At 42.7% G+C, this 23,200-nt stretch overlaps 1 protein-coding gene across 1 annotated transcript in view; it reads right to left on the bottom strand.

Moving 5' to 3' along the window:
* bri3 (brain protein I3) overlaps window positions 1–23,200 on the bottom strand; it is a 48,428-nt gene that overhangs the window by 20,294 nt on the left and 4,934 nt on the right. Inside the window, exons 2-3 of the mRNA XM_073060179.1 lie at window positions 8,055–8,200; window positions 7,397–7,529 (exon numbers count right to left, since the gene is read on the bottom strand). Of these exons, the coding sequence (XP_072916280.1) occupies window positions 7,397–7,529; window positions 8,055–8,196 (275 nt within the window). The 5' untranslated portion in view covers window positions 8,197–8,200. The remainder of the gene's footprint in view (window positions 1–7,396; window positions 7,530–8,054; window positions 8,201–23,200) is intronic.

Here is a 23,200-nt window from a genome sequence, read left to right as displayed (position 1 = left end):
ATTGAGTAAACAGCCAGGATTCCCTTTATTTATTTGAGACACTATGCTTCTTAATTGGGACAGAAGACTAACCAAACAATTGTTAAACTAATGTCAGTCATGCATACTTGTGAGGCCATTAGATGTTACATCATGCTCAGAGCAAAGTTTTTAAAATCGCATCAGTTGCGTGTATTTGTGTCGAAAAATCAGTAATTTTTGTCACTAACAGTTGGTGAGAAATAAGCAGGAAGACAATTCAGGCCTGTTTTATACACTGCAGTTTCAAGTATTCAGGTTTAGAGATGCCAGAAAAGCCAGGAGTGAAAATGAAACAACTTCACTACTTCAACAAGTTAGGCACTACGAATAATTTGAAGGTATTGACAATCATCTTGAATAATACAATGGAAATGAAGATTTGGAGGATGCAATCGTCAAAAGCATTGTTGGAAGGCAGTCCATTATAGACACTAGGTGTCTGCGCTGATTTTGTACATTTTGTCAATCAAAACATCACAGCAGCGTACACTGAGTGAATTCCTCCCTCAATAACTATTAGGAACTGGTGCCTCTTGATTGATGTAAAGGTCGCACACAAGGACTATCAAATGTTCCAGTACACCCTTGTGCCTTAATGTGATCCATCATTTGTCAGGCCTTGCTGTAGTTCATTAAGTACATATAAATATCCTTCTGGTATTCTCTGTCTTCGAGAATCCATCTCACATCTGCAATGATGCATCTTGTTCCCCCTTCATTTCTTGAAAACTGCTTGCACTTCAGGAAGCTCCCACTCTTAAGTAAGGTTGAAGTCTTTTCTGAATGATTTTTAGTAAAATCAAGAAGCAGCAGTTTGAACAGAACAAGGAGAAACAGAATGGTTCAGCATCCTTATAGGGGTGTGACAAGGCTGTATTCTCTCCCCTGCCAGTTTAATTTGTATGCCGAACAAATCTCTAGAGAAGGAGTATATGAGAATCAAAGGGTGGCAGAATCAATAATCTTTGTTACGCTGATGACACAGACAACACTGGCTAAAACAAAGATGACCTGAAGCAACTACTAACCAACATCAAGGAAGTCTCAGATGGACCTGCACCTTAGCCTGAAGACTAAGATTATGACTACTGGCAGCACAACCAGAGCACCTGAAGGAAACACAAGCACTCACAGGGAGAATGCATAAACTCCTTTCAGGAGGTGTCTAAATTGAACTCCAAATTCCAGAATGCCTCAAACTGTAATAGCGTCACCCTAACCATTAAAGGGTCCATGTACACTACCTCACTTTTCTAGCTTTGTATGCACTATGTATTTAATGTAATTTTCTTATATACTGTATATCTTATTACAATTTATAGCTTTCATTACATATTGCAAAGCAACAAATTTCATGACATGTGTCAGTGATTATGAAGCCCGATTCAGATTTATTGCTCATTTCTGTGTGCCTTGTGGCACATTGGGCAGCAGTCTTGCTATTTCTTTAGCATTTTACCTGTTTTTTTTTTAATGAGTTCAAGTTGCTAGCTCAACACTCAACCTAGCATAGATTGAAATCGTGCAAAGGGTTGGCTAGATTTGAAACCAGGACCACTTGCCTCGAAGTCCAGTGCAGATGCCACTACACAACCAGCTAACTGATTCTAATTCATGCTTACCCCCTATCACTTTATAACCTGTACCTCATCTCCCCACTTGAACAAGCTGACAAATCCATCAAGTCCCCCAACACAGCCTACCACGGCTTTGAATCAACAACCTTGGTGGTACTCTGTTCATCCAAGACAACACAACCCGCAATCAAGTGAATGGCTAAGGGAGCACTATAAAACTTCACAGTACCCAAAAAGTAGCAACCTTACAACATAAAAGACCTACTTGTGTAATGCTGAAGACCACAAGACATAGAAGCAGAATTAAGCAATTCAGCCCATTGAGTCTGCTCACACCATTCAATCTGATTATTGTCCCCCTCAACCCTATTCTTCTGCCTTCTCCCAGTAACTTCTGACACCCTTAGCAACTTATAAACCTCGGCTTTAACATACCCAATGACTCTCTCCACATCCACTCTATCTAGGTCTTTCAATATTCCATAGGTTTCAATGAGATCCCCTCCTCATTCTTCTGAACTCCAATGAATACAAGCCCAGAGCTATCAAACGCTTTGCATATGTTAACCCTTTTATCCTTGGGATCATATTCAAACAACCTCTGGAACTTCTCCATCCTTTCTAAGGCAAGGGGCCCAAAACTGCTCACAATACTCCAAGTGTGGTCTGATCAATGCCTTCTAAAACCTCAGCTTTACATCCTTGCTTCTATATTCTAGTCTTCTCGAACTGAGTGCTAAATAAAAGAACTGAGCAGGTAAGTCAGCATCTACAGAGAGGAATACACAGGCAATGTTTTAGGCCAAGGCTGCTGGGTTCCTTTAGCATTCTGTATGTGTTGCTCTGGATTTCCAGAAAAATCCAGCCATGGTGCAATGAATGATATGGGGATTGAAAGGGTTTAAGTATAAGGAGTTTTTTATGGCTCTGGGCCTGCACTCGGTGAAGTCTATAAGCATATGAATATTGAAAGGCCTAGATAGAGCGCACACGAGGATGTTTCCTATTGTGGGAGAATCTAGGACCAGAGGGCACAGCCTCAGAATAGGAGGACCTTTAGAATCAGAAGGAGGAAGCTCTTAGCCAGAAGGTGGCGGATCTGTGGAATTTCTTGCCACAGACAGCCATGGAGGCAGTTATTGGCTATATTTAAAGCAGAGGACAAAAAGTTGATGAGTAAGGATGTCAAAGGCTTTGGGGCAGAAGGCAGGACAATGGGGTTGTGAATGTGAATAAATCAGCCTTGATTGAATGGTGAAGCACATAGACTGAATGGCCTAATTCTGACCCGATGTCTTATTGACTTATTTTCCTCACCCAAGGAAATAAAATTTTGGATTTTATTTCCTTTGGCAGAGGAACCATACAATTAAACAGAGTCTATGTGCCCAGTTACCAAATCGTTAGCGGATTTCATCCATTTCCCAATAAGTGAGTATAGAATAACTGAAGTATGCTTCCCTATTTACACTGCTTGGACTGTGAAGATGGAAGTGTGGTTAGAGCAGTTACACAGCTGCAGATTTAGCTTGATGCCTACAAACAGATTTAATTATATAGCAAATCAGATTAGGCAATTGCTGACAAATGTTTCGCACCAGAATATACTCGAGTTTCCCCATGAAGGAGAACGTAACAAGCCATTAATGCCCGGATGCAACAACACACCAATCAGACTTCAGCTTTAACTGAAGTTCAGGGGATTTCTAGATTCCAGAGACTGCCTACATGCATGACAGTGCTACATTCTTACTAGAAAGGGAGCAATGAATGTCGAATACCTCAATCAGTGGGGTATATGGAGTGTCCAGAGAGGGGTAGCACCTCTGGTGAAGGGGCTTGTCCTGTCCATTCTGGAGCAGCTCTCTCACCTTTGGTCCCCACTGCTCTCATCTGTGGCTGCAAGTAGCTGTTTGCATGCAACAACAGCCACACCCCAGTACACCACTTCGAAAGGCAGGCTAAACCAGGTGACGATAGCCAGCTGGCCTCATACCCTGGTGAGACAGGGACATGTCTGTCCGAGCATGTGAAGTCAGCTCAGGCAGACTGGGCAGATGAGATCTACATGAGATCCAATGGTCAGGAAGGCAGTTCTGCTACGCTTCAAGGAGAGTGAAAGGCTTGACAAGGCAATAAGACGTCATGATCATCCACTGCAACCAAGGAAGACCCCAGACTGTGACACTTGCTCATACCATTAGACACGGACCTATGAGGTGCCCCAGTGCAACAGCTTTTCCACTTTAAGATCTTTCCCAAACAGATCTCTCATCGTCAGACACAATGGACAACCACTACCTCAATCCAATGCAAGGGCAGATATATAAATAACAATTACAAATGGATGTTGTGCTGAAGTTAAGAATCCCACAGTTGATACACTAAATGCAATGTTACTGGTCAATTTGAGAGGACTAGAATACAAAAGCAAGGATGCAAGGCTGAGGCTTTAAAGCACTGGTCAGACTGCTGAGTATTGATAACAGTTTTGGACCCTATATTTCAGAAAGGATGGAGGGGGGTCTAAAGGAGGTTCACAAGAATGATTCTGGAAATGAAAAGGACATGAAGGGTCTGTACTTGCTAGAGTTCAGAAGAATGGGGGGGGAAGAGATGGAAAATAGGAGGAGAATGTCATTGAAGCACATCAAATATTGAAAAGCCTGGATAGTGGGCTTGGAGAGGATGTTTTGAATAGTGTTGGACTCTAGGACCAGAGGGTACAGCCTCAGAATAGAAGGACGTCCCTTTAGAACAAATGAGGAATTTCTTATCCAGAGGGTGAAACTGTGGAAATTTGTTGCCACAGATGGCTGTGGCAGCCAGGTCACTGTATTTAGTTAGTGCTGCCAGAGGCAGATACATTCGGGGCAGTTATGGAATGCTTAGATAGGCACATGGATGATAGAAAAATGAAGGACTATATAGGAAGGGTTAGAGTGATTACTTAAGAGTTGGTAAAAAGACAGCATAACATTGTAGGCCAAAAGGCTTGTACTGTGCTGCAGTTGTCTAACTTCTAATCTACCACATCGGTGAATCTGGAGTCAACTGGATCCATTTGGACAAGGATGGCAGACTGTTCCTAGGAAAAGACATTAATGAACCAGAAGGGATCCAAGAGAGGATCTACATTCAACAGAACATGACAGCACAGAAACAGGCCCTTTGGCCATCACATTGGTACTAATCAAGAAGCCAACTTAAACTACTCCAAGCTGCCTACACCTGACTCACATCCCTTTATCCCTTGCTGCTCATGTGCCTGTTTCCCTGCCTCTTAAACTTTGCTATTGTATCTGCTTCCACTTCCCTGCAACGCTCTACGCACTTAACACTACGTAAAAAAAAAGGAACCTGCCTCAAGCCTCCTTTTAACAAGAGATGCTGCAGATACTATCCCAGAACACACAAAGTGCTGGATTAACTCAGAAGGCCAAGGAGCACCTAGGGAAGGGAATAAACAGTTGATGTTTTGGACTGAAATTCTTCATGGAAAGAAAGGGGGAAGATGCCAGAATATGGTAGTGGGGAGCAGGAGTACAAGCTGGCAAGTGGTAGGTAAGACCAGGTGGGTGGGGTGGGGGGGGGGGGGAAGAGGAGGAAAGAGATGAAGCAATAAGCTGGAAGTTGATAGGTGGAAGAGATGAAGCAATCTGATAGGAGAGGAGAGTGGACCATGGGAGAATGGGAAGGAGGGGGGGGAACCAGAGAAAGATGGGCAGGTGAGAAGAGATGAGAGAATGGGAAATGGGAAAAAAGAGAAAGGGGAGAGGGGAGAAATCACTAGAAGTTAGTAAAACCAATGTTCATGCTGCCAGATTGGAAGCTACCCAGATGGATTGAGGAGTTGCTCCTCCAACTTGAGTGGCCTCATCATGGCAGAAGGGTCTCTGCCTTGACCGACTGTTTATTTCCCTCCATAGATGCTGCTCAGTTCTTCCAGCATTTTGTGTGTTGCTCAAGTCTCCTTTAAACTCCTCCCTTCACCTTAAAGCTTAGTATTTAACATATCTAGCCCAAGAAAAAAAAGGGGCCGTCTACACTTCAATGTTTATATACAGTTCTATAATGTCACTCCTGGGAAAATAATCTAAGCATGTCCAGCCTCTCCATTAGCAGAGTAATTGCCCAAGAAAAATAACTACGTACTTCTTAAACAGGGACATCAAGAAACCCAACATCCAGACCATGCTCTTTTTGCTGCTGCCATCAACAGGATGGCGCACGAGCTCCAGGACTCTCACCACCAGGTTCAAGGACAGCAGTTACCCTTCATTCATCAGGCTCTTGAACTAGAAGCGATAACTTCACTCACCCTCACTTTCAAGGACTCTATCTCATGTTCTCAATAAGAAATAAGCAATAAATATTATTCTTCTTTATTTTTGTATTCGCACAGTTTGTAGTTTTTTTAAAGCACACTGGTTATTGTCTATTGGGTTTGGTCTTTCACTGATTCTATTGCAGAGGTTCCCAACCTGCGCTCCATGCCATAAAAGGTTGGGAATTCTGTTCTACAAGAAGCAAATCTCAGTGTTGTACATGCACTTAATAAAGTTACTGTGGTTTGGTGTAACACCATTGGACTGAATTCTAGATCATATGCTCTTCACAAGATTATACCACAGAACCACTAGTAAGCAAACTGGCTGTTGTGTTACACTTCAAAGTAGCACACCGAGCTGAATCCTTGCAACTCCAAGCAGGCCCTTTTAATTCATGCCAAACTATTCATATGTCTAGTCCCATCACCCTCCACACCCCTTCCATCCATGTACTTGTCCAAACTTCTCTCAAATGTTGAAATCAAACTGACATCCACCACTACCGCTGGCAGCTCGTTCCACACTCGCACCACCTTGAGTGAAGAAGTTCCCCTTAAACCGTGACCTCCAGTTCTAGTATCGCCCAACCTCAGTGGAAAAAGCCTGCTTGCATTTACCTATCAACACCCCTCAGAATGTTGTATACCTCTGAATTCTTTGGGCCATTTATAAACTGGAGGCTAAAGCCTCAGAATAGGGGGGTGTCTACTTAGAACAGAGATGAGGAATTTCTTTAGCCAGGGGATGGTGAATCTGTGGAATTCATTGCCACAGATGGCTATGGAGGTCAAGTCTCTGGGTATATTTAAAACTGAGATTACTAGTTTGTTGGTTAAACAGATGTGAATGGCTACAGGGAGAAGGCAGCAGAATGGGGTTGAGAGGATTAATAAATCAGCCATAATTAATGTGCCAAGTAACTCATTCTGCTCCCATGTCTTGTGGTCTAAAGTGCACAACATTAATCACTACTTGATTTAGAAAAATATGTGAGCACTTTGAACTACAATGGACTCTGATTTATGTTCGAATTGTGTTCTTTGGTGCATAATTTTGTATAATTTGATTTTTGTGAATATTACAACCTTTTGCCGGCACCTGTGTGTTCATGTACTTTGTGCAAGCCACAATAAACTCGACTTTGAACTCTTCTGTGCCAGTTATCTACTGAAAGGCTGGGGAACTGAAGGCAAAAGTTTTTACATGCCCCCTCCACAACTCAGTGCGAATTCACCAACCTCTACAACAACATCTGATACAATTTTTTTTCTATAGGGTCCACCAGCCCCAACCTTGTAACTGTGCGACCTTGTTTGTAGACTCACCAGTTGAAAACACTATACAAGTTCCTAATTTGTATGTTTATCCATCAAGCCTCGACTAGGGATTTACATTTTCCTTAAAACATTCACAGCAGATTAAAACCATTTTCCTCTTCATATCGATGATCAGAAGGAAACATTTTACCTGCAGGCAGGGCACCCGCCAACCACTACTACAGAAGCCGCAGTGGGTTGCTGGATGATGGTGTAAGTGTTGGAATAGTTCGACGTTGGACAGACAGGAGGCTGAACACTTACTGAAACAGGAGGCACATACCCTAAAAAGAAAACAGCGATTATTTAAAAATAATTAAGAATCTAAACACTAACAAAATTACTCGCGTATCAAGGATAGGAATAATACTTAAGAATGTGGAAGAAAATTAATTGCCTGTAAATATAGATTCAAACAAATTTTCAGTGTAAAATACAATGCTACTGACATTTATCAAAAGCGAAAAACAACTAAAATCAATATACATAAATCACGAAACTACTGGCGATAACTCCTACACTGAGGCCACCCAATAGTGAGAAACTGACAGCTCAAGATTAGAAAGGATCTCGTCAATAACGCAACTTAAATAAGGATTTCCTCCCTCTCCATCTCTCCGCCTTTTAATTGGAACTAGCAAAAAGATAAAAGCAACACCCAGTATATTTCTTCCGGATGAAGTGAAGTTTCACCATAATCACCTCCAGCTCCACTAGCTTGCTGCTGCGGTACCGAGGATTAAAACAAAAGGCCTGTACAGAGCCGAAAGGAAAGCAACGGGGGAGGGGGCAAGAAGAAGAGACCTCACCTGAGGCTGGGTAGGAGTACGGAGGAGGCTGCTGTTGGTATCCAGGCGGCGGGATGGTCCCATAAGTCTGGCCGTACTCGTAGCTCGTCGAGCTGGGCGCATATGCGGGTGGCCTATCCTGGAGCAGCGGCTTGTTGTCCATCGTCCTTCCCAGGGCGAGGGAGGGGAACAAGAGAAAGAGAGAGAGAGGGAGGGGTGAGGGTAGTGGAGATCGGCAACAGCAACAGCGGCGGTGGAGCTTCCTCCCCGCCTTGGAATATAGCGGGTAAGGGGAGGGAACTGCAGTGGGATTATTAATGCTGGGCGAGATCCAGCGCTGAAGAAAGCGCGCAGTTACACTCGAGAACCGGCAACGAGCCAAAGCGTGCACACCACGACTAATACACTAAATGTTACACCATAACCGCCTGCTTCCCGGGACACCCCAGGTTCGATACAAAGTCACAAGATAACTGCCACGTGACCACCACAGACGGCCCTCCCCCTCCCGCTTCTCTTAAAGGGACCGCACTCTCCTTTCTCAAAGCAAAACAAATTCCACTCCCAGTCCTGGCTATCATGGGAAAAGGTGGTAGGAAAAGCAGATAGATTAGGGGCATTTAAAAAACTCTTGGATAGGTACATGGATCAGATAAAAATAGAGAGCTATAACAAAGGAAGGTTTAGATTGATCTTAAATTGGTAAAAAAAAAGGGTGGGCACTACATCGTGTATTGTGCTGGAATGTTCTAATAGTAACCTGATCACTCCAGTTGAGTACGATGTTCTGTAGGTGTGGATTCCCTTAATGGAGAGCGTTCATGCACGACTTTGTTTAACCTGAGCTGGCTGATGCATGGGCAGCCACCACACGGTCCTTGACAGATAGGGGTCAGGGTCTAGCGGCATGGAATGCAAGATGACTGGGGACCTTTCACTGCTGCCATCTTCGTCCGCGTTCACTGCTGTTGTGATGTATCATCATCTTGCCCCAGCTCCAACTAAGACCGTTGAAGTCTTAGTTGGATTGCTCTTTGTCTGGAACTTTGCCTTGACCTTAATGGCATGAGTAACCCTACCAGGAGATTCCACCATGATAAAGTACTGATCCTCGAAAAAAATGTTCTATGTTCTATGAGATCATTTGTCGGGGTTGATTTACAATTATCTCAAAGAATTTTATTAAAGTCTGGTTATAAAACCATAAGACATAGAAGTAGAATTAGGCCATTTGGCCCATCGAGACTGCTCTGCCATTCAATCATGGCTGAGGCTTTTCTTTCCTCTCCAGCCCCACTCCCCAGCCTTCTCCCCATAACCTTTGATGCCATGTCCAATCAAGAACTATCAAGCTCTGCCTTATATACACCCCAACAATCTGGCCTCCACAGCTGCCTGTGGTAATAAATTCCACAAATTCACAGCATAAAAAGTGGTCCCAACATCGACCCATGTGGAACACCACTAGTCTCTGGCAGCTAACCAGAAAAGGATCCTTTTATTCCCATGCTCTGCTTCTTACTAATCAGCTAAGGCTCTAACCATGCCAGTAACTTTCCTGTAATACCATGGGCTCTTAACTTGGTAAGCAGCCTCATGTGTGACACCTCGTCAAAGACCTTCTGAAAATGCAAATATATAACATCCACTGAATCCCCTTTATCTATCCTACATGTAATCTCCTCAAATAATTCCAACAGGTTTGTCAGGCAATATTTTCCCTGAAGGAAACCGTGCTGATTTTGTCCTATCTTGTCTTGTGTCACCATAATCTCATCCTTAACAATTGACTCCAACATCTTCCCAACCACCAAGGTCAGGCTAACTGGTCTATAATTTCCTTTCTGCTGCCTTCATCCTTTCTTAAAGAGTGGAGTGACGTTTGCAATTTTTCAGTCCTCTAGCACCATGCCAGAGTTCAATGATTTTTGAAAGATCACTACTAATGCCTCCACTACCTCTTTCAGAACCCTAAGGTGCAGTTTATCTGGTCCAGGTGACTTATATTCCCTTAGGTCTTTCAGCTTTTTGAGCACTTTCTCCCTTGTAATTGTAACTGCACTCACTTCTCTTCTGTCACACCCTTCAATATCTGAAACTCTGCTAGTGTCTTCCATAGTGAAGACTGATGCAAACTACTCATTTACTTCATCTGCCATCTCCTTGTCCCCCATTATTATTTCTCCGGACTCATTTTGTAGTGGCTCTATATCTACTCTCTTTTACATTTTATATACTTGAAAAAGCTTTTACTATCCACTTTGATATTGTTTGTTAGCTTTCATATTTCATCTTTTCCCTCCTAATGATTCTTTTCAATGTTCTCTGTAGAGCTTTAAAAGCTTCCCAATCCACTATCTTCCCACTGATTTTTGCTTTGTTGTATACTCTTTCCTTTGTTTTTACACTAGCTTTGACTTCCCTTGTCAGCCATGGTTGTACTATTTTGCTGTTTTGAGTATTTCTTCATTTTTGGAATGCACCTATCTTGCACCTTCCTCATTTTTCCCAGAAACCCACACCATTGCTGCTCTGTTGTCATCCCTGCCAACATCTCCTTCCAAATTACTTTGGCCAACTCCTCTCTCATACCACTGTAATTACCTTTATTTCACAGAAATACTGCTATGTCAGACTTTATTTTCTCCCTATCAAATTTCAAGTTGAACTCAATCATATTGTGATCACTGTCTCCTAAGGGTTCCTTTACCTTAAACTCCCAAATGATCTTCAGTTCATAACATAACACTCAATCCAGTATAGTTGATCCCCTAGTAGGCTCAATGATAAACTACACTAAAAAGAACATCCCTTAGCATTCAACAAACACATTCTTTTACCAACATGATATTCCCAATCAACCTGCATGTTGAAATCTCCCATGACTATCATAACATTGCCTCTTTGACATGCCTTTTCTATTTCCCATTGTAATCTATGGTCCACATTCCAGTTACTGTTGGAAGGCCTGTATATAACTACCATCGGGGTTCTTTTACCCTTGCAGTTTCTTAACTCAACTCACAAGAATTCAACATCTTCCAATCCTATGTCACATCTTTCTACTGATTTGATGTCATTCTTTACTAGCAGAGTCACACCAGTCTCTCTGCTACTTCCAATACAAATTGTAGCCTTGTACATATAGCTCCCAACTACAACCATCATTCAGCCATGATTCAGTGATGGTCACAACATCATATCAGACTATCTGTAAAAGTGCAACAAGATCATCCATCTTATTTCTTATACTCTGTGAACAGAGATTATAGCAATTTGATTACTGCATTTGCTACCTTTTTTGATTCTGCATCCCTAATGCACTGTTACTTACCCTACTGGCTGCAATTTTGTCCTATCATCTATCTGCCCTTCCTGATCATCTGACTGTATGCTACCTTTGCTTTTCTACCATCCGTTCTATCTTGAGTCCCTTCACTCCAGTTTCCATCTCCCTGCCAAATTAGTTTCAACCCTCCTCAAGAGCTCTAACAAACCTGCCCGCAAGAATATTGCTCCCCCTCTGGTTCAGATGCAACCCATACCTCCCCCAGAAGAGATGCCAATGATCCAATAACCCGAAGCCTTGCCCCCCCCCCCGCACCAGCTTCTCAGCCATGCATTTCTGGTGGTGACGAGAGGGCGTACAGGAGTAAGATATGCCAACTAGTGGAATGGTGCCGCAGCAACAACCTGGCACTCAACATCAGTAAGACGAAAGAGCTGATTGTGGACTTCAGTAAGGGTAAGACAAAGGAGCACATAGAGGGATCAGAAGTAGAGAGAGTGAGCAGCTTCAAGTTCCTCGGTGTCAAGATCTCTGAGGGTCTAACCTGATCCCAACATATCGATGTATTGGAGTATAAAAGTATAAATTTACCAAAACTATGAAGTCAGTTCTGAGCTTGCTATTTGCAGTTCTGAGCTTCCTATTTGCTATGCATGTACTCAATTTAGTAGAATGAAATCTTAGGAATGTAGAGGTAGCTAAAGAAATGTAGATTAGAACATTGCTCAGTTCTGAGTTTATTATTTTTTATGCATGTACCCAATTTGGTAGGAGACTGCAGTCTTAAGATGACAATGGTGTGTTAATGAGAGGTAGCTAAGAGATATAGATTAGAACATAATTAAGTCAATTAATAGAAACAATAGGGACAACGATGTACGTGAGGTACGTGTAATACGCAACTACAGATCGATTACATATGCTAATACAACTGGACCAGGAGATTGCTATAAAAAATGCTGTGTCCAGGGATCGGTGGGCAATCAGCGACTAGCTCAATGACTGTCTCAGCTTTGATTTGCAAATTAAAGTTTAACCCTTCTTGAAGAATCTTCTGCGTCTCTTGGTCATTTATAAGGCATGAAAAAACCACGACAGATGCAATCATAAAGAAGGCAAGACAGCGGCTATACTTTATTAGGATTTTGAAGAGATTTGGCATGTCAACAAATACACTCAAAAACTTCTATAGTTGTGCCGTGGAGAGCATTCTGACAGGCTGCATCACTGTCTGGTATGGACGGGCTACTGCACAGCACCAAAAGAATCTGCAGAAGGTTGTAAATCTAGTCAGCTCCATCTTGGACACTAACCTTCAAAGTACCCAGGACATCTTTAGCGAGCAGTGTCTGAGAAAGGTAGTGTCCATTATTAAGGACCTCCAGCACCCAGGGCATGCCCTTGCCTCACTGTTACCATCAGGTTAGAGATACAGAAGCCTGAAGGCACACACTCAGCAATTCAGGAACAGCTTCTTCCCCTCTGCCACCCGATTCCTAAATGGACATTGAAACTTTGGATACTACCTCACTTTTTTTAATATACAGTATTTCTGTTTTTTGTACATTTTAAAAAATCTATTCAATATATGTAATTGATTTACTTGTTTATTTATTATTATGTTTTATTTTATTTATTATTTTTTTCTCTCTCTGCTAGATTATGTATTGCTTTGAACTGCTGCTGCTAAGTTAACAAATTTCACATCACATGCCGGTGATAATAAACCTGATTCTGATTCTGACCTGCTAAATCATCCTGTTTCTACCTTCACTGGTGTGTAGCATAGATATCAATCTAGAAATACTACCTTGGAGGTCCTACTTCTCAGCTTTCTGCCCAGCTCTCTAAATTTTCTCTTCAGGACCTCTTTGCTTTTCTTTCCTATGTCATTGGTACCAATATGTACCAAGACTATGGGGCTAAAAATAATAATTTGAGGGGCAGGATGATGAACTGAGTAAGGGAGGGGACTGAGAGAGTGAGGCTAGGAAAAGGGTTAAAGGTATTGAGACTGAGTAAAAGAGGAAGGGAATCAGAGTGTGGAGTAGTGCGACAGAGGGTGTAGGAAAGATTGAGTGTGTAAACGTGTGCATGGACAGGGTGTACCTTTGAGCACAGAAACCATGTACAATGGTCTGTAGGTACACAGATGGCTGGAAAGGCCAACCCATCCTCATATGTTTCTTTGGCAATGTGGAGAAAAAATGACAGCCACATTGTGTTGGGGGTTGCTAGGTTGGGTTTTCCTGGACTGCCTACATCTCCCTGCTGCTATTGTTCTTTCTGCCTCATTTGTCACTGCACCCTTATGAGGGAGGAGTGCCAGTCAACCCGATCCTGCATGATATATTCCCATGTTTCTGGGTTGATGCCAAAGGCTTTTAGTGATGTTTTCAGAGTGTCTTTATAGTGTTTCCTTTGGCTTCCACAGGGACACTTTCCTCTCTGCAGTTCACCCTAAAGCGGTCTCTTAGGCAACTAATAGTCTGACAAACATGCCTGCCAGTGTAACCGGGACTGTATCGGGATGGGGTAGATACTGGGTAGGCCCACCTTGGTAAAAATACCTCAGTATCAGGCATTCTGTCTTGCCACTTAATGTTGAGAAGCTTTCTGAGGCAGACTGTGTAGAAATGGTTCATTTTCTTGGCATGCCATTGGTACACCATCCATGTTTTGCAGAGTGGGAACAACTATGGTCCTGTACACCTTCAGCTTCACCTGGTTACTTATGCCTCTTCTGTTCCAGACATTGGTATAAAGTCTGCTGATGGTTACACTTACTTTGGCGATCCTGACATTTACTTCATCATCAATGATGATGTTCTGGGACACTGAGCACCAAGATACATGAACCTGTCCATTGGATTGTCTTTGACTATGATGTTTGGCTCAGCATATAGGACCATAAGGCCATAAGATATGGGAGCACAATTAGGCCACTTTGCCCATCGCATCTGCTCCGCCATTTCATCATGTGACAATGAATTGCATAGATTCATCACTCTCTGGCTAAACAAATTCCTCTTCATATCCATTCTACAGTTTGCGTACCATCCCAACCACTCAACAGATGACGCCATTACCACCACCCTCCACCTGGCCCTAACCCACCTGGACAAAAAAAAATACGTTCAGATGCTGTTCATAGACTTCAGTTCAGCATTCAACACAATCATCCCTCAGAAACTGATTGGAAAGCTGAGCCTACTGGGCCTGAACACCTCCCTCTGCAACTGGATTCTAGACTTCCTGACTGGTAAACCTCAGTCAGTCCGGATTGGGAGCAGCATCTCCAACACCATCACACTGAGCACGGGGGCTCCCCAGGGCTGCATGTTCAGTCCACTGCTGTTCACTCTGCTGACCCACGACTGTGCTGCAACACACAGCTCGAACCATATCATCAAGTTCACCGATGACACAACCATGGTGGGTCTCATCAGCAAGAACGGCGAGTCAAATTACAGAGAGGAGGTGCAGCGGCTAATGGACTGGTGCAGAGCCAACAATCTGTCTCTTAATGTGAACAAAACAAAAGAGATGGTTGTTGACTTCAGGAGGGCACGGAGCGACCACTCCCCGCTGAACATCGACGGCTCCTCGGTAGAGATTGTAAAGAACACCAAATTTCTTGGTGTTTACCTGACGGAGAATCTCACCTGGTCCCTCAACACCAGCTCCATAGCAAAGAAAGCCCAGCAGCATCTCTACTTTCTGCGAAGGCTGAGGAAAATCCATCTCCCACCCCCCATCCTCATCACATTCTACAGGGGATGTATTGAGAGCATCCTGAGCAGCTGCATCACTGCCTGGTTCGGAAATTGCACCATCTCGGATCGCAAGACCCTGCAGCGGATAGTGAGGTCAGCTGAGAAGATCATCAGGGTCTCTCTTCCCGCCATCACGAACATTTACACTACACGCTGCATCTGCAAAGGAAACAGCATTATGAAGGACCCCATGCACACCTCATACAATCTCTTCTCCCTCCTGCCATCTGGGAAAAGGCTCCGAAGCATTCGGGCTCTCACGACCAGACTATGTAACAGTTTCTTCCCCCAAGCTATCAGACTCCTCAATACCTGAAGCCTGGACTGACACCTTGCCCTATTGTCCTGTTTATTATTTATTGTAATGCCTGCACTGTTTTTATGCACCTTATGCAGTCCTGTGTAGGTCTGTAGTCTAGTGTAGCTTTCTCTGTGTTGTTTTTTTTTACATAGTTCAGTCTAGTTTTTGTATTGTGTCATGTAACACCATGGTCCTGAAAAACGTTGTCTCGTTTTTACTATGTACTGTACCAGCAGTTATGGCCAAAATGACAATAAGAGTGACTTGACTTGACTTATAAAAGGGCAGCCCTCTCTTTTGAAGCTGTGTCCTCTGGTCTTAGACTCTCCACCATAGGAAGCATCCTCTCCATCAAGACTTTTCACCTTTCAATGGGTTTCAATGAGGTCACTCTTTATTTTTCTGAATTCTAGTGAATACAGGCCCAAAGCCATCAAATGCTCTTCATATGACAAGCCATTTAATCCTGGAATCATTTTTGTGAACCTCATTTGAACCCTCTCTAGTTTCAACACATACTTTTTAAGATAAGGGGCTCAAAGCAGCTCACAATAATCCAAGTGAGGCCTTACCAGTGCTTTATAAAGTTTCAACATTGCATCCTTGCTTTTATAGTCTAGTCCTCTTGAAACGAATGCTAACATTGCATTTGCCTTCCTCACCACAGACTCAACCTGCAAATTAATCTTTAGGGAATCCTGTACGAGGAACCCCAAGTCCCTTTCAGTTTTTTGTATTTTCTCTCTATTTAGAAAATAGTCAACCCTTTTATTTCTTCTACCAAAGTGTATGACCATACATTTCCCAACACTGTATTCTATCAGCCATTTCTTTGCCCATTTTCCTAATCTGTCTAAGTCCTTCTGTAGTCTCTCTACTTTTTCAAAACTACCTGCCCCTCCACCTATCATATCATCTGCAAACTTTGCAACAAAGCTACCAATTCCATTATCCAAATTACTGACATGTAACATAAAAAGGATTGGTCCCAACACAGACCCCCATGGAACACCATCCAGTATGATTTCCCTGGAAATGGCTGGTGCATTACTTCAGTCTTCCTGGTGTAGATTGTAAGCCAAAATTGGTGCACATGTCAGAAAACTCTGTCAACACAGTGCTGCATATCATCTTTTGAACCAGCTTTGAGGGCACAGTCATCAGCAAAAACAAAGTATCTGATGATATCTGTCATAAACTTAATTTTTGCTTGGAGCCTTCTGAAGTTGAACAGTTTCCTATCAGTGGACTTATGGTCTCATACATAGTCATACAGCACAGGTAAAGGCCCTTCAGCCCAACTCATCCATGTCAAATCAGATGCTTATTTAAGCTGGTTCCAAATACCTGCATTTGGTCCATTTCTCTTTAAATTGGACCCATCGTTCCTTATACATATATTAGCTGAGTCTGTGCAGAAAACCATCATTGCCAATGGCTGAGATGTCTTTCCTTTATCCTGTCATCTGTATGTTTGCCACACTAATCCAAACTGAAATGGGAGCAAATCATTACTAATCCTTAAGTGAATGCCTACAAAGAAGAAGTTTATGATTTAATCTTAAAAAAGCATTGCTTGTTTAAATAAAATAGAGAATGCTAAAAATACTCAGCAGATTGGAAACATTGGAGAAATTGGCATACGCTCAGTGGTTACTTTATTAGGTATCTCTTGTGCTTAATAAAGTGGCTACTGAGTGTATGTTTGTGATCTTCTGCTGCAGTAGCCCATCCACTTCAAGGTTCAACATGTGTGTTCAGAGATGCTCTGAACACCTCTGTTGTAACACGTGGCTATTTGAGTTACCGTCATTTTCCTGTCAGCTTGAACCAGTCTGGTAATTCTTCTCTCATCTCCCTCATTAACAAGGCATTTTCTTTCTCAGAACTGCCATTCACTGGACACCTTTTTTTTGTTTCTTGCACCATTCTCTGTAAACTCTAGAGACTGTTGTGCATGGAAATCCCAGGAGATCAGCAGTTTCTGAGATACTCAAGGTGGCTGGGATTCTGTCAAAGACCATGATCTGCAGCTGCACTCAAACTGCAGCTTTTCACGGCAGATGAGTTTCCACTTCTGAAGCTCACTGACTGTCTGTTTTCCGACATTCTTCAGTAACGGTCTGGAAGATGCGTGCCTCCGGGGTGCAGCCCTATGGATGTCTGATTCCGCTGACTGAGGCATCATGGGAGAAGGAACATCAGAATTTCACTACAATGGAGGCAGCTAACAGAGGTCTCTGTACTCCAGTGATCATTCTTTCTCTCAATGGTGGGGAGAGTTTGCTGCTGAGTCGGAAAATCATGGAATAAAAATGATGTGGCAGATCGTAACATCGTAACAGTGACTTTGTTGGTCTCACCTTTCACTGTGTTACAGGTGACACGACTCTGTTCCTTGTTAGTGAGAGAGAGGGCCTGTAGCATGTTGAACTGTCAGGTAAATAATACTTTTGTTGAGTGCAGATCATAATCTCTCTTTATGGGTTTTGCTGTTCCTTGGTGGAGGGGGGAAAGGGAGGGTTTGGGGTTCTACATTTTTCCAACATTAATTCTTTGGGGTTCTTTTCAGTTTTCATGGATGACTGTGAAGAGTAAGAATTTCAGATTGAATACTGTACACATTCTCTGATATTAAAATAGAACTATTTGAACTCATACCACCCCATCTGGCACCAACAATCATTCCACGTTCAAAGTCACTTAGGTCACATTTCTTCCCCATTCTAATGCTTGGTCAAAACAACAACTGAACTCTTGACCATGTCTGCATGCACTTATGCATTGAGTCAGCTGTTTAAATATTTGCAATAATGAGTAGATGTAGCTAATAAAGCGGCCACAGAGGTATATTTATCAGAAATGGGAAGAGTTAGAGAGGAAACATGATGTAGGGATGCTGTCTGATCTGATGAGCATATCCGCCATTTTTATTTCTACTCAGTTAATTTACAGGACTAATCATACACAGCATAGGTACAGGCCCTACAGCCCATCTAGTCCATGCTGACCCAGCTAGTCCTAATTTGCTGCATTCAGCCTAAATCCCACCAAGCCCTGCCCCTCTTTCTGCCTTTCCAAGTCCCACTATCAAGGATTGCAGATACAAAAGTACAGAATTGCCACCTCATTAATTAGTAGACTATAGTGAATAAATCTGCCACCTTTTCCCAATCTGATCAAATGTTTCTTCAAGCCTGTAGTACTGTGGGTGATTATAAATTTCTCTAAGAAATGGCCTAGCAAGCCACTCCTCTTGGCACCAATAAGAATAAACCAGTAAATAATTTCCTTGTCTATGATGCCCACAACTGTGAACTTTAAACACCCTGTATAAGGATTAATTTATGCATTACGTAGCTGCAAAGAATGATAGTAACGTAATTTAGCTGTTTGCATATTGAGCATGAGAGCAGAAGTCAGGAAGCTCTGTTGCAGACTGATCACAGAGGAAGTGTTTGCATCAAACAAAATAGAAATGCGGGGAGATAGTTTCAGACTGTCAAAAGCAAAAACATTACAATTTAGTGATCAGCAACTAATAATTTTCACCTGAAAATATCTTACTTGACTGGTTGGGGGGGGGGGGTCAGGATGATTGGTTGGTTGGTGGAACTGGAGTTGACCAATGAGAAGACCAATGTTCTTGAGATTTCACTCTCTTGTTTTTGAATCAGGGGAAATTTGATATACAAAATTATAAGGGATATAGAAAGAGTAAATGCAAGCAGGCTTTTGCCAGAGGTTGGTTGAAACTGTAACTAGAGGATGTAGACTAAGGGTGAAAGGTGAAATACTCAAGGGGAACCTGAGGGGGAAACTTCTTCACTCAGAAGGTGGTGAGAGTGTGGAATAAATTGTCAGCAGAAGTTTTGGATACAGGTTTGATTGCAGATAAATGGGACTAGGCAGAATAAAAGTTCAGCATGGACTAGATAGGCCAAAGGACCTGTTTCTAAGCTGTAGAGCTCTAGGACTCTATGAAATGTGGCCTTCCACTCCAGGACATCGGAGATATCCTCCTTTTTCAGAAAGCAAAATTTTTGCACTGCTTTAGTTGGTGAAACCCATACCTGTATCTCCTCTACTTCATGTACCTGGTCTTACTTCATCTATCCCCCACCCCTCCAAAAACAGAATAGGTATAAATTTCCCTTACCTTTCACTCCAACTACCTACACATCCAGTACATCATTTTTCAACATTTCCTCCAGCTACGAGATCCCTCTGCTATCCACATCTTCACCCCTTCCTATATTCCACAAGGAACACTTCCTCATTTCACTCATCCCTCCCCCTCCCCAGGCACTTTCCCCTGCAACCAAAGAAAGTATAACATCATACATACAGCTCCTCCCTCATCACCATCCAGACTCCTAAACTGCCCTTCCAGGTGAGGCAGGGATTCATATGCACCTCCTCCAACCTTGTTTATTGCATTCAGTGCTCCTGATGTACTCTCCACTACATTAATGAAACTAAGCACAAACTAGGTGACCACTTTGCTGAACAGAGGTGGTCCGTCCGCCATTGCCTTCTCAAGTTCCCACTTGCTAGCCTTTTCTACTCCCCTCCCTAGTCCCACACCGACCTGTCTGATATCAGCTTCATTAGTTACTAGGGTGAGGTCAAACACAAACCAGAGCAACTGTTCCCACTCTGCCTCTTTCTCCTGACATTCCAGTATGCAAACTGATGTAGGGAGTCTGAGCATTTGAATCTTGTATAATGGGATATAGGTCACTCAAAGAATTAGAAAAGAACTTTTCTGCATGAAAGATGGGGTTTAAGAGTTAGCACATCTTACTACGGGGCTTGGGTGCCATATGAATACTGGAAGGGCCTAGACAGGGTGGATGTGGAGATGTTTCCAATACTTGGGGAGTCTAGGAACAGAGGACCCAACTTCTGAATACAAGGACATTCCTTTAGGAGGAATTTCTTTAGCCAGAGGGTGGTGAATCTGTGGAATTCATTGTCACAGTTGGCTGTGGATGACCAAGTCATTGGGTGTACTTATAGCGGAGATTGATCGGTTCTTGATGAGTAAGGATATCTAAGGTTATAGGGACAAGGCAGGAGAAAGGGATCACAAGAGATCATCCATGATGGAATGGTGGAACAGACTCAATGAGGCCGAATTAGCCTAATTTTGCTCCTATGTTTTATGGTCATACCTGGAGTAATGCTTACACTTTTCAGAAAGGATATACTTACCTTGGAGGCAGCTTAGAAAAAAGTTCAACAGTTTTATTCCAGGTATGAAGCAGCTATGCTAAAAGTCTAAGCAGATTGGGCCTACATTCTCCAGAGTTCAGAAGAAAGAGAGGTGATTTCACTTAAAACATATAAGATGCTCAAAACATAGAGGGTTTGCAGGGTTGATTCAGTGAGGATAATTCTCTGGAGGGAATATCTAGAACTAGAGGATTAGACATCTGACTGTAAAACCCTACAAAGGATTGTGAGGAGAGATGAGAGGTTCATTGGGGTCTCTCTTCCACCTTTCCGAGATATTTATCAGGAGCACTGCATACACAGGGCATTTAGCATTGTCAGTCTTCCCTCCTTAGCCCTCCAACCTTCTCTTTGACCCTCTACCATCAAACAGGAAGTACCGTAGCATTAAGGCAAGAACTGTTAGGATGGGAAACTGCTTCTTCTTCCAAGCCCTGAGATGACTGAACTCCCTGCCACCACCCAGGTCTCATCACATATGAAGCACCAGTAGTGTTATACTGTTTACTTTTTGACATGTGTTGTAAATGCACCTTATTATTTGTTAATTTATTTGTGGTAATATTACCTTTGTGTAGTGTGTGAGTTATATGTTATAAGTACTGTACTGTGTTATGCAACTTGGTCTGGAGGAACGTTGTTTCATTTGGTGATATACAAGGTTGAATGACAAACTTCACAAAAGATGTTGCACATTTAAGATTAGGATGAGTAAGTGTTTCTTTTATCAAAGTCCCCATCCACAACAGCAATAGAAGTACATTCAAGGCTAAGATAGATGGAAAATGAAGATGTGGGCCCCAAACAGCAGAGTGGAGTTGATGCCAGATCAGATTAGTCTTGAATGCCAGAGCAGGTTTGATAGATAGATAGATACTTTATTCATCTCCATGGGGAAATTCAACTTTTTTTTTCCAATGTCCCATACACTTGTTGTAGCAAAACTAATAACATACAATACTTAACTCAGTAAAAAAATATGATATGCATCTAAATCACTATCTCAAAAAGCATTAATAATAGCTTTTAAAAAGTTCTTAAGTCCTGGCAGTTGAATTGTAAAGCCTAATGGCATTGGGGAGTATTGACCTCTTCATCCTGTCTGACGAGCATTGCATCGATAGTAACCTGTCGCTGAAACTGCTTCTCTGTCTCTGGATGGTGCTATGTAGAGGATGTTCAGAGTTTTCCATAATTGACCGTAGCCTACTCAGCGCCCTTCGCTCAGCTACCGATGTTAAACTCTCCAGTACTTTGCCCACGACAGAGCCCGCCTTCCTTACCAGCTTATTAAGACGTGAGACGTCCCTCTTCTTAATGCTTCCTCCCCAACATGCCACCACAAAGAAGAGGGCGCTCTCCACAACTGACCTATAGAACATCTTCAGCATCTCACTACAGACATTGAATGACGCCAACCTTCTAAGGAAGTACAGTCGACTCTGTGCCTTCCTGCACAAGGCATCTGTGTTGGCAGTCCAGTCTAGCTTCTCGTCTAACTGTACTCCCAGATACTTGTAGGTCTTAACCTGCTCCACACATTCTCCATTAATGATCACTGGCTCCATATGAGGCCTAGATCTCCTAAAGTCCACCACCATCTCCTTGGTCTTGGTGATATTGAGATGCAGGTAGTTTGAGTTGCACCATATCACAAAGTCCTGTATCAGTTTCCTATACTCCTCCTCCTGTCCATTCCTGACACACCCCACTATGGCCGTGTCATCAGCGAACTTCTGCACATGGCAGGACTCCGAGTTATATTGGAAGTCTGATGTGTACAGGGTGAACAGGACCGGAGAGAGTACGGTTCCCTGCGGCGCTCCTGTGCTGCTGACCACCGTGTCAGACCTACAGTCTCCCAACCGCACATACTGAGGTCTATCTGTCAAGTAGTCCACTATCCAATCCACCATGTGAGAGTCTACTCCCATCTCCGTTAGTTTGTGCCTTAAGATCTTGGGCTGGATGGTGTTAAAGGCACTAGAGAAGTCAAGGAATGTAATCCTTGCAAGATCAGATCCTGACACCTGTTTCCCTTTCTTATGCTCTCCAGCTTGCTTTGTCAAATTCAGATTTATTTATAACATATACATCAAAACATACAATGAAATGTGTATTGACAACCAATAATACACCTAAGGATGTGCTGGGGGGCAGCTACAAGTGTCACTAGATACTCTGATAACATGAACATAATGTTCAGCAGAACAACTCAAGTAACAATGACAACATCCACAAAACAGCAAGCCCCTTTCCCACCCTGGGTGGTAGAAGAGATGTGTTAAACCTATGGATCTAGCCACTAGTCTGGTCTTGCACTGATCTCTAGGAGGCAATTGCAAAACAGCATTAGCTGGTATGTGAAGTTACTTTGTTAACTGAATCCTTAAGACTATAAGATATAATAACAGAATTAGGTCATTTAGCCTTTCGAGTCTGCTCTGCCACTTCATCAAGGCTGATCTATTTCCCTCTCAGCCCCAATCTCCTAACTTCTTCCTATGTCACTTCATGCCCTGACTAATCAAGAAACAACCTCTACCTTAAATATACCCTATGG

Source organism: Hemitrygon akajei, chromosome 11 (assembly GCF_048418815.1).
Source record: "Hemitrygon akajei chromosome 11, sHemAka1.3, whole genome shotgun sequence".
In the NCBI taxonomy this organism is placed as follows: Eukaryota; Metazoa; Chordata; class Chondrichthyes; order Myliobatiformes; family Dasyatidae; genus Hemitrygon; species Hemitrygon akajei.
Note: the sequence above shows the minus strand (reverse complement) of the source record. Positions and strands in the feature narration are given on the sequence as shown.